This window comes from Doryrhamphus excisus, chromosome 9 (genome assembly GCF_030265055.1).
Source record: "Doryrhamphus excisus isolate RoL2022-K1 chromosome 9, RoL_Dexc_1.0, whole genome shotgun sequence".
Taxonomy (NCBI): domain Eukaryota; kingdom Metazoa; phylum Chordata; class Actinopteri; order Syngnathiformes; family Syngnathidae; genus Doryrhamphus; species Doryrhamphus excisus.
Window position 1 is genome coordinate 12,264,248 of NC_080474.1, and position 11,817 is coordinate 12,276,064.

The window sequence follows — 11,817 nt, forward strand, 5'->3', positions numbered from 1 at the left end:
CGCACATGGAGGGAGGGTCTTTTCATTGACTTCAACTTTTTACACTTTTCTCCTCACTAACACACACACACACAGCCTGGACTCTCACATTAATACACACACACACACAATCTCGGCATCAATTCAAGTGGATACGGAATACTTGGACCGTGAAGACCATCAGAACCTCGTCAGGACCAAACATCTGGCAGAACCAACACGAGCTGGAACATCTGTGCTCGCGGTGAGGAGCGCACGCACACGCAGTTCGGGTGTGAGGATGGACACAAGTCTCAATGAAAAAAACTTTACTTCTTTACTTACTAATGTACATTTGTACATTAATAACTTTTAAAAACTTCATAAAATCTCTTCACTCATCACCTCTATAACTTGTACATGTTCTTGATGAAATTCTTCATGCTTCAAGTCTAGTTGATGTTGTACGGTGTTAAAAAGAGTAGCCAGATAGTTTACAAACACAATTTTAGTGATCAATTCAAGTCACTACAGAGAAGCGGGAAACCGTCGCCTGCCTTTATTTTGAAATATAGTCCTGCACTTCCTGGTGACGGCTCTTAAGGTGAAACATGGGCTGTGTTTGAAATTGAACATTTCTATGTATATGTATAGTATACAATGTACACTGAGGCTGTGTTGCTATTTGTGCACTTACACACTTAACTTACACACTGAGGGGTATGGTAAAATGTAGTGTAGCGTCAGTTGGGTTGGGGTATCGTGTACATATTATCAAATTCCGGTGCCAAATTGGTACTTTTGAAACGGTGCCTAAATGGTGCCATAACCAGTACTTCAAAAAACTACAGTTTTTGCCCCAAAACAATGTTTTGTGTTTTCTGGAATTTTGTGACCTGCAAGTTAAACACTTCAATAACATACAATGGTGTGACACCCTTTCTGATTTAGATTTTTCCATGTTTGTCAGACTTAAATATTTCAGATCATGACACTAATTTAAGTATGAGTCAATGGCAACACAACTTAACAGAAAATTCATTCATTCATTTTCTACCGCTTTTTCCTCACGAGGGTCGCGGAGGTGCTGGAGCCTATCCCAGCTGTCTTCGGGCGAGAGGTGGGGTAAACCCTGGACTGGTCGCCAGCCAATCACAGGGCACATATAGACAAACAACCATTCACACTCACATTCATACCTATGGACAATTTGGAGTCGCCAATTAACCTAGCATGTTTTTGGAATGTGGGAGGAAACCGGAGTACCCGGAGAAAACCCACGCATACACGGGGAGAACATGCAAACTCCACACAGAGATGGCCGAGGGTGGAATTGAACCCTGGTCTCCTAGCTGTGAGGTCTGCACGCTAACCACTCAACCGCCGTGCCATCCGAACTTAACAGAAAATGCATTTTCTATTTCAACGTTCTATTACTAAGGGAAACAAATCCAAAACTTACATGTGAATGCTTAGCAGCAACAACTGCAATCAAGCATTTTGGATAACTTGCAATGAGTCTCTTACAGCGCTGGGTCGAATTTTTTACCCACTCATCTTTGCAAAATTGTTCAGCCACGTTGAAGGGCTTTTGGGTTCCTGACATTGTTGATTGTGTCTGCGCTCGTCCTGCAGTTGGCCGACTGAGATGTGTCCCTCAACGATCAAGCCGGTCCAGGTCCTGGCTCAGATCCTGGTCTTGCTGGGTCCTGCTGCAGGCTACAGTTTGGATCTGGAGAATGTCCTGGAGTTCCATGGCGTCAAGTCCTCCATGTTTGGATACTCAGTCCTGCTGCATCGTCACAGAACTCACAGCTGGTCTGCATCACAACCTTTTTGTCCTTCATGTTGACCACTTTTTATGGTAGACCATCAAGGTGTACTTTGTTTGGTGTAAGTATGCCAATGACCTCTGTGACAGACAGTCTCACTGTATGTGTATGTGTGTGTGTGTGTGTGTGTGTCAGGTTGGTGGTGGGCGCTCCAGTGGACAACACATCATCTTCTTCTTCATCAAGTCACTCTCCAGGAGCAGTTTACCGCTGCAGCATCAGCACGGATGATCGTCACTGTCAGCTCATGAATGCCGGTTTGTTTTTAGCTCTTTTGACCCTGATCGCTATGTCTCAGCATTGCACAGAGACAACACAACTATGTGCCTGTACTACGTTTTATTTGGACAAATGAATTTCGTCTCATTTTTGGCCAATTCTATCCATCCATCCATTTTCTTTCCCCCTTATCCTCACTAGGAGTCCAAGAATGGAGATGAAATTAGATTACAAGCTTGCTAACTAACAAACAAAAACAATACAATTTTTAAAATGTTTGTTGTTTGACTCAATGCTCAGAACGTTCGTGAGTAGCAGTAGCGGTAGTAGTACTTTTGGCGTACTCCTGTACTTACACTTAGTCTTTTGAGTGCGTTCAACCTGGAAAGTACAGCAAAATACAGTGTTCTGTCTGCAGGGGTGCCATGAAGGGGGACAGGGACTTAAGACAATTCCAAGGGCCCCTGTCCAAAAAATAGATATGAATTAAAATAGGATTTTGCTATCGGGGTTGAAATTTTTTGTTCAACCACATTTTTTGGACCACAGCTGCCCAGGGGGATTTGTTTGTCATGGGGCAGCCTTGACAGTCAGTACCCGGTTGTTAGACTCAAAATGGTGAGTTTGCAGTGTTGGACACCAACATCAATATGTGGTGCCAATGTAGTGGCAGTGACGTGACTAAATCAAGTAGATGCAGTTCACAGCATAGTAATGGATTTGGGACTGCACTACACAGTCACAATTGGTGCATTCGGAAACTAAGTACACAGCGTACTTATTGAAGTGTATTACATTTGAGACACCACATTATAAATAGTGCATGTCCTATTTGCTTGCCTTAGTTATTGGATCATGGGTGAGTACTTGATTCCCTGAGTGCACTGATTTTGACAGTGTAGTGCTGTCCAAAATCCATTAGTGTCGTTGCATACACTTCCTATTCAGTCCCTTCACTACTTTCCGCCACCATTGCTTAATGTTATTCCATCCCGTTCCCTTCGTGACTACTGACGGTGATTAGTGTCTATCGCTGCACGTTTGCCATTTTGAGTGCAACACCTGCCTACTGTTAGTGCACTGCATTTTGTCATACTTCAGTTTGAGTGTGTTTTTGAACTCAAAAGACTAAGTCTAAGTAAGAAAATGTCTGTTTTATGTCTGTGTTTAGTGACTTCTTACTATTTGGCAGGAAGTTAGCCTTGACATTCTACTATATTCTCTAATGGTGTGTTAAAGTGCTGCTTGTGTGTGTACAGACGTGTTGCACTGTGGGAAAACGTGTGAGGCAGAGAGTGACCACCAGTGGTTAGGAGTCAGTCTGTCCAGACAGCCTGGAAACTCCGCAGCAGGAGGAGGACATGTCCTGGTTTGTACTGCATGTTTAAAATCATTTAAAAATCTCTACTACCCTGACAAGAGGCAGCGTGCATGTGCACGTCTGTGTGTGTGTGTGTGTGTGTGTGTGTCTATGTTAGTCATGAGATGAACTAGTGACAACTTGTGATGGCCACTAACTAAATAACAACCCTGTCGTGTGTGTAGGCGTGTGCACATCGCTGGAAGAACGTGTACTATTCAAAAAAAGACAGTCAGAACAACAAGCTGCCCAATGGCGTCTGCTATCGCTATGACAACAACCTGAGACACGCCCAGGCTATCATACCCTGCTACAGAGGTAAAGACTCATGACTACCTTTGACTTTTCACCGCCACCTCACAATTACTGACTGGTTCACTCGAGGGCATCTTCAAGGCTAGCTTCACCTTCGCAACACGTCCACACATGTCCTGTCCACCGATATTGCCCATATATGTTGTACGTATATATGTCCACACAGGTTGTCCACAGTATCCACATATTTTGTCCATTGTGTCTACAGGGTCCATTCATGTTGTCCTATGATGTTATCCATATCCAGTGTTGTTACATGCTGTCCATGAAATTGCTACATTATTTTGTCACACATGTAGTCCATATAATGTCCAGGTTGGCTGCAAAATATCCATAAATTCCTTTGTGTCATCTATACAACATGAATGAATGCACGCCACATGAGACACACATTGTCTTCATGTTGTCTGTGTGTATTGCAGACCACCAGAGGAAGTTTGGGGAGGAATATGGGTCATGTCAGGCCGGCATTTCCAACTTCCTGACAGAGGTCAGTGTTTGAAGTCTGTCCAACCTTGTATCCTCTTGTCCTCCCTACTGTACAATTTATTCTTTTTAAAGCAGACACAGACTTTATTTATTGATTTGTGGACTGTCCACAGGACCTGATCATCATGGGCGCTCCAGGGACGTCTTATTGGACGGGTTCAGTCTTGGTGTACAACACATCCAGCAGCGTCATGTCCGTCTACTTGGACGACGACTCGGCAGCTGTCGGCTTTGGAAGCTATTTGGGTGAGTGTGAGCACGTCCTGCCTTCAGGGACAGAACACATGTCTTGAACGCTGTAAGGTCAGGAGGTTTTCCAAGATGGAGACAGTCAGATGATGTTTGCCACAAGCGTGTTCACATTATAATAGGACGGAATCAGCCTGAAGGGTCTTCATTAATCATAGCCGTCATTAACGAGGCTGTACTAATGCTAGCACAATAACGCTAACATTAGTCATTGCTAGCTTCAGTCGCTTTTATTGTGGGTATCAACAGTTCACTAAAAGACTCTTTCTAGTGCTAACAGATTTAGCCAAGGACATTTGGACCACATCGCTGTCTCCAGTGTTGACATGAAGTTAAAAATTAGCTCTGCTGCCTCTAGCCGTGTGGGGGAGGGATGCTAACTCTTAATGTTCCTTTGTAGCTTTAACATCAATGTGCTATAGTACAACACAGTATACAGTACATACATACAGTCATGGAAAAAAATATTACACCTTGTTTCTTCAGTTCATTTTAATGCCTGGTACAACTAAAGGTATATTTGTTTGGCCAAATATAATGCTGACAACAACAATCCTTTGGCAGTACAATGCCATATTGATGTAAGAACTTGTTTTTTCTCAAGAAAACCATGGAAATGCCTAGATATCAGCTCTTATACTCATTATATTTGTTCAAACACAGTTATACCAGGCATTAAAATGAACTGAAGATACGTGCTAGTGCTACCGCCACAACTAATTCTAAGTTGTAGTAATACAAAACAACATAGTCAACAGATACTTGGGGCAATGAGCCATTATCAGCCAAGTAAACATGTCTCACCTTGAGCAATAACTTTGACGTTAAAGACAGCTGCTGGCTTTCCCTCCACTCTTCATCCACAACAAACTTATCTTCCTGTTCAAACAGTAAAGACGACTGAAGCGCAATTACTTCCCTGAAGCTTTGGAATATGTGCACAATTTTATTTGATGTTGTGTTCTAGGTTATTCGGTGGGAGCAGGTCACTTCCTGAATGCTGCTAGCTTGGAGGTGGTGGGCGGAGCTCCACAGTGCAACCAGAGGGGCAAGGTATCAGCTGCCCCCAACCAATGAACATGTTTACCCTTAAAGAGTGTCAAATTAAAAACACTCAACCTTTTTTGTATTTATCGGCAGGTGTTCATATTCTCTTTGGATGGCAACATGTTGCGTGTGCTCACCCACGTGGCAGGAAAAGAGGTGAGATGGCCGCCACACAGGACAAAAACAAGATGGCTGCCCTTTGACTTCCCATGGAGGCATTGCCTAAGTCGTCAGAAGTAATACTTTAATGTTAATGTGTGTACCTAGCTGGGATCATACTTTGGCGCTAGCGTGTGTGTGGTGGATCTGAACGCTGACGGCCTGTCAGATCTGTTGGTCGGCGCTCCCATGGCGACAGGCCTTAGCAGAGAGGAGGGGCGTGTCCACGTCTACATCAACCAGGGACAGGTGAGCACATACACACATGTAGTATCTGCCATTTTTGTTCATGTAGCATTATCAGAACAGCTAATGATGGCTAATTGGTATACTTCCTGTGCCCAAGGCCAAGCTTGTGGAAGTGGAATTTCAACTGAGTGGCAGTGACGCCAATGCCGCCCGCTTCGGAGAGACCATCGCTGACCTGGGAGACCTGGATGATGATGGTTACCCCGGTAAAAATGACACACCACCAGCTTGTGATACAGCACTATCAGCTGATGCTAACACTAATTGTAACAGTGATAAAATACAGGCTAAGGCTACCGTGGTTTCACTCTAGTGTATTAGTGCTACTACAGTTGATCCTTTGATTTTAAATCTCATTTTTTTCATTTTTAACTGTCATACAAGTGTAAAAAGTAGTGAAGTAGAAATAGTAAAACAAAAACAAAGTGAACTGAAACAAAATTGTACGCTTTTGGGGCATTCCACAGTCCTGTATGCTATTTTCTGCTATGCTAGGCTATGCTACATTATGCTATGCTATGTTAGCAGTCTACTGCTTTCTCCTTCACATTCCAGTTTGTTAATGAGATAGCAAGATAGCGCACTCTTTCCCAAGGCTGAATGCTACTTCCTGATAACAACGCCCACTCTCACACACACACACGTGTCATTAAAAGCTTAATGACAAGGTATGAAGACCAGCTGCCCTCTAATCTACTACAACTAGATCTACATGGGTCTATCTTACTTACATGCTACACCATTTCAAAGGTTAAACAGCGTAGCAACACGTCAAGACAAGTTCTAGAAGTTTATTGCTGTGAATTGTGTCCTCACAGTCAGAGGAAGACAAAACTGTGTGTATGTGTGTGTATGTGTGTGCAAAGACGTGGCTGTGGGCGCCCCCCAGGAGGAAGAGCTTAAAGGTGCTGTCTATATTTACAATGGAAGGAAGGATGGCATCTCTCAAACTCCGTCACAGGTACACACAACACACTACACACTTTGACATGTAGCATCAATGCTAATAGCTAACACATGTTCCTGGCATTGTGTCTGCAGAGAATCAGTGGCTCCTCACTGGGTCGTGACCTCAGGATGTTTGGACAGTCACTGAGCTCAGGTGTAGACATCGATGACAACGGTTACCAAGGTAACATGACTTGTTGTTATTGTTGTCTTACATGTGCTAACTGTAAGCTTGTGTGTTGAAGATGTGGCGGTGGGGGCGTTCCTCTCGGACGTGGCCGTGGTTCTCAGGTAAACTTCTTTAGACAACAGACAGGAAGTCTTGATGTAGCAGGAAGAAGAGGTCAGACGAAGACTGTGTCATGTGCGCTGCATTTCCAGGACACGTCCTGTACTTCAGGTGGCGGCGTCGCTCACGTTGCCCGAGCGCATTGACCAGCGCGTGGCATTATGCAGGGAACACATGACACCAACAGTGTGCATCAACGTCACCGTCTGCTTCAGAGTCACATCCAGGCAGTACAGAGGAGCTATTGGTGAGCAAAGTTTGCTTAGCATGACGCTAACAAACAGCAGATGGCTAACAAGTCTTTTCCGTCCCAGAGCTTCAGTACAACCTGACCTCTGACCTCCTCCACAAGCCGTCCTTCCCTCACCGCTTCTATTTCCACGGAAACGGCTCGTCCAATAGCACAAAGGGGCGCATCCGGACACGACTCAGCCAGCTCACGTGCACGACCCACGTGGCTTACCAGAGGGTAATGTTCAACAGGGACAACATTAACTTCATGTTTGGGGGATGCTAACAGCGTTGTCTTTGTTGTCACAGAAAGATGTGAGGGACATCTTCACGCCGCTTCAATTTGAGGTTTCTTACAGCCTCAGAGAAACAAACACAAACAAGCCAACGTCCAAACTCTTCCCCCCATTGAAACCCATCCTGAAGAGAGGGGCAGGGCATTACAACACCGTAACCAACCAGGTGGGGCTAGCCAGTGCTAACTCAAACGACTCACATCAACTAGTTACCAACTAGTGCTAACATTAAAGATCTCAAGCTGCTGTTAACTACCTGTTACTACGAACTTCAAGCTGTTACCAGCTAGTGCTAACTCAAACGGCCAACATGAAAAGGTTAACTGCTAGTGCCAACATTGCAAGCTACTGATAACTAATGCTAAAAGTAAATAGTTACTAACTAGTGTGAATCCACAGTGCCAATTTTAAGCAGTTACCAGCTTTTAGTCACATTCATTACAAGTTATTGCTAACTCAAATTGCAAACATCAAACATTACAAGCTAGGTGAACATCAATCAGTTACCAGCTCATGCTAGCATTAAACATTACAAACTTTTACTGACCTCAAGCATTAACCAGCGAAAGCTAACATTGAACATTACAAGCTATTGCTAACATCAACCAATGCTAACGTGTAATAGTTATGAAGTAGTTAGTAAAATCAACCAGTCACATTACATAATAAATATGCAATGTAGCCAGTTACTGCTAACATCAAGCACTTACCTGCTTGTTGTAACATTTAACAGTTACGCCTACCAAAAAGTAGTTACCAGTTAATGCTATTATTAGTGGGCCTTCAACCATGTTGAGAATGACTTCCTTAGCTCACAAGCGCTGTCACAGGTCGTCAGGGCGAAACAGGAAGTATGATTGTGTTATTGATTGTGTTACTTGTCAACGACAGCGGTCACATGTGACCACGAGGTCATCTCTGTGCCTTGTGTGTGTGTGTGTGTGTGTGGCAGACGCACTTTGCTCGTTCCTGCTTCCTGCTCAACTGCTCTACGGACCTCAAGCTGTCAGCGAGACTGGTGCTACCGCAGTAAGAAAACATGCCACTCACTACAACTTATTTTTTCACTATATTATTGTCATAAAAATGGATTTTGCCGCACCTCAAACAAATAAACACCAGCAAAACAACAGCCATTCAATGTACTTACATAGGCTTGCTAGTCAGTCAGTTGATTGAACATCGCTCCCTCACTTGATCAGGTTTTTAAAGGGGACCTATTATGCAAATTTTTCCACCCTTTGTATTGAGTTGTATTTCCTTGGATTTGTGCTTCCCGCCAAAACGGTCTGTTTTAATTTATTCCACCTATGGCCCGCCTCCAGGCACGCCCACCCCACTGGGATTGTTCACAAGCCCAAAGTGCTTCCTAACTATGAAGGAACCCCACTTTAGTGGGTATAGGGTTGATAATTATATGATACTGGGCCTGATACCAGTCAAACCATGTGATGATCTTATTATCACATACTATTTAATCATGAGCTTATTATCACGTACTATTTAATCAAAAGACCATTTTGTTTCCAGAAAATGTTCAGTTTATTACATGTATTATATCTAAACAGTGTAAACACAATAATTGCAAAAATATTTCAACAATAATATTTTATCAACAGTCTTATCTTATCAATGTCTGACAATTAAAGTTCCATTAATCAAGTTTGGGTTTTTTGGTGACTGGAGAAGCACTAGGAATATTTATAGTTACAGTGACATTTCCTGTCACATGCGCAGAGTTTAGAAAGTTAAGCCCAGGAGCCCATTTCACGTTGACAGAGCACAGACGGCAGCAAAACAAACGCTGTGTGTTCACGCTCGTGCGCTGTTCTCTGATTGGTTGTTTCACGGGCACGATACCAGAGGCGCTCTGAGTGGACAGCTACGGGGGCTGATACTGGACATGGTTAAACTCTATATTTTATCAGTATCACTGCCCTGGGCTTTGACACAGTATCATTTCGGCCTTTTCCCGTATCATTCATGGGCGGTTTCTAGGGTACAGGGCCAATTAATACTGTAGTACGTATGTGATAATAAATGAATAAAGTATTTGGAGAGCTAACTGAAAAGTGTTTAGGAGCTACTGGCAGCTGTAGACCCCTGACTTACCATGTAGGAAATCAGAGGGGTTAACATAGCACCGCTGGAGCATTGGAGCTCAAAAGAAGCCGGACATGTGGCAACCTCGCCTGCCCGAGGGATAGTGCTCATTGTGGGACACGCTTTGTCAGAGCCGTTGGTGGGATGGAGGTCAGGAGAAGCCAGATGTGTGGGCGGCGTGTCTGAAATTCATGCACCTTTCCCAGGGAGAGCGCGATGCTTCTGGCTCCAGCAACAGTTTGGCGGATATTTCACATTCATGTTCACAAAAACAGTCTTGTGTGAATCAGCCAGTCCCTGTTGACATATTAAAATATTTTTCTCTTGATGCTGCTGAGAATCACCAAATACAATAACTTCTGCCTGAGCTTGTTTCATAAACACAGTAGCAGAGCTTATGTAATCAGGCAGAGAGCTTATCTGGTTTACACAACCATATAAAGAAGTCCACTCCTCTGTGACATCACAAAAGGGCCTGTTTTACCACGCTTTTTGAAACAGAGCGTTTTGAGCCATCCCAAACTTCTTTCAGGGCTCACTTCCAAATGCACAAACCTCATTATCTGAAACTTTGGCAACGTATAACAGGAGAATACAACATTCTAACTACATTTATGGGTCATTTATAGGTCCCCTTTAAAAAATGTATTAATAAATGATCGCTGTTTCATGATTGAATATGTTCTATAATTTGTTTTAAACAATGCACATTTAAGCACATTGTTTATATTCATGGCCTATGTTAAGCATTTTCAAGCATATCTGTGATTTATGTGCGCTAAAAAGCGGGGCCTAGGAAGTGGCCTGCGTGACGTCAGCTAGATAGCGTTGACTGCTAGTAGAGAGTAGCTGACAGCAGCTCCTGTGTTAATGTTCATGTGTTCTCAGCTTGTTAATTATGTGACTGAAGTGCATTGTAAATCTTAACCACAAACAGCAGCAGTACAGCAGCATTCTACACTAGTCTTTATGTGTCAGTAATATTACAATGATGACACAATAGATATCAGAACGTATGCTGTAAGTGCTAACAAATGAGTCCATCTTATCTTATTGATGTCTAAGATGGCTTATTTTCGATTACTATGTCTACTATATTAGGGAATACAACTGTAGAGGTGATGATGGGGTGTTATTTCATGTCTGCGGGGCTCTAATAATGGTTATTCATTCATTTCATTCATTCATTTTCTACCGCTTTTTCCTCACAAGGGTCGCGGGGGTGCTGGAGCCTATCCCAGCTGTCTTTGGGCGAGAGGCGGGGTACACCCTGGACTGGTGGCCAGCCAATCACAGGGCACATATAGACAAACAACCATTCACACTCACATTCATACCTATGGACAATTTGGAGTCGCCAATTAACCTAACATGTTTTTGGAATGTGGGAGGAAACCGGAGTACCCGGAGAAAACCCACGCATGCACGGGGAGAACATGCAAACTCCACACAGAGATGGCCGAGGGTGGAATTTAACCCTGGTCTCCTAGCTGTCTCCTGCGCGCTAACCACTCGACCCTGGTGCCGCCCCTAATAATGGTTATAAAAAACATATTTACAATGTTTTCTATGCTCTAACTATGAAAATATTAAATTAATTAATTGTCATTCAATTAATTAATATTGAATCCTATTTTGTGGAAATTCACTTATCACAGTCTACCAATTAACTGTGATAAACGAGAGATGACTGTACAGCCACTGTGAGTCAATGATTGTGGTTGTGTGTGTGTTCAGACAGCATCAGTACTTTGCTTTGGGTTCTGGACGCTCCTTCATGTTGAACACGTCACTGGTTGTCGCGGGAGACGACGCCTTTCTGCCTCGCCTCATGCTGCGTTTCCCAGACGACATTCACTACATCAAGGTGCTGCATAACGTGAGTGAACCGTGACATCGCCGCTGATTGGTTTGAATGTAACACGCCCCATGCTGCAGCTGTCAATCATGTGTTTTTGTGCAGGAAGACAAGGTGGTGAGGTGTGACGTCACACAAGAAGTGAACAGCACAACAGTGGAAGTGGACTGTGGCATCTCCAGCCTCATCCTCGTGTCTCACTCCCTAGTAGGAAG

The 11,817-nt window shown here is 43.6% G+C and overlaps 2 protein-coding genes across 3 annotated transcripts in view; one reads left to right on the forward strand and one right to left on the reverse strand.

Annotated features, from left to right (window-relative positions):
* dnajc10 (DnaJ (Hsp40) homolog, subfamily C, member 10) overlaps window positions 1-11,801 on the reverse strand; it is a 35,834-nt gene extending 24,033 nt beyond the window's left edge. The window contains exon 1 of the mRNA XM_058081380.1: window positions 8,792-11,801. The gene's annotated coding sequence lies outside the window, so the exon portion shown is untranslated. The remainder of the gene's footprint in view (window positions 1-8,791) is intronic.
* The window catches only part of itga4 (integrin alpha 4), a 15,441-nt gene continuing 3,624 nt past the window's right edge, over window positions 1-11,817 (forward strand). Inside the window, exons 1-20 of one of the 2 annotated variants that reach the window (XM_058081379.1) lie at window positions 1-223; window positions 1,594-1,776; window positions 1,926-2,047; window positions 3,269-3,378; window positions 3,555-3,687; window positions 4,107-4,174; window positions 4,287-4,419; window positions 5,390-5,475; window positions 5,563-5,625; window positions 5,737-5,877; window positions 5,975-6,083; window positions 6,744-6,838; window positions 6,919-7,009; window positions 7,071-7,116; window positions 7,207-7,361; window positions 7,429-7,583; window positions 7,655-7,807; window positions 8,645-8,670; window positions 11,482-11,623; window positions 11,708-11,809. In XM_058081379.1, the coding sequence (XP_057937362.1) occupies window positions 1,607-1,776; window positions 1,926-2,047; window positions 3,269-3,378; window positions 3,555-3,687; window positions 4,107-4,174; window positions 4,287-4,419; window positions 5,390-5,475; window positions 5,563-5,625; window positions 5,737-5,877; window positions 5,975-6,083; window positions 6,744-6,838; window positions 6,919-7,009; window positions 7,071-7,116; window positions 7,207-7,361; window positions 7,429-7,583; window positions 7,655-7,807; window positions 8,645-8,670; window positions 11,482-11,623; window positions 11,708-11,809 (2,100 nt within the window). In that variant the 5' untranslated portion in view covers window positions 1-223; window positions 1,594-1,606. Of the gene's footprint in view, window positions 224-1,593; window positions 1,777-1,925; window positions 2,048-3,268; window positions 3,379-3,554; window positions 3,688-4,106; window positions 4,175-4,286; window positions 4,420-5,389; window positions 5,476-5,562; window positions 5,626-5,736; window positions 5,878-5,974; window positions 6,084-6,743; window positions 6,839-6,918; window positions 7,010-7,070; window positions 7,117-7,206; window positions 7,362-7,428; window positions 7,584-7,654; window positions 7,808-8,593; window positions 8,671-11,481; window positions 11,624-11,707; window positions 11,810-11,817 lie in introns of both variants that reach the window. The other variant, XM_058081378.1, reaches the window with a different exon arrangement.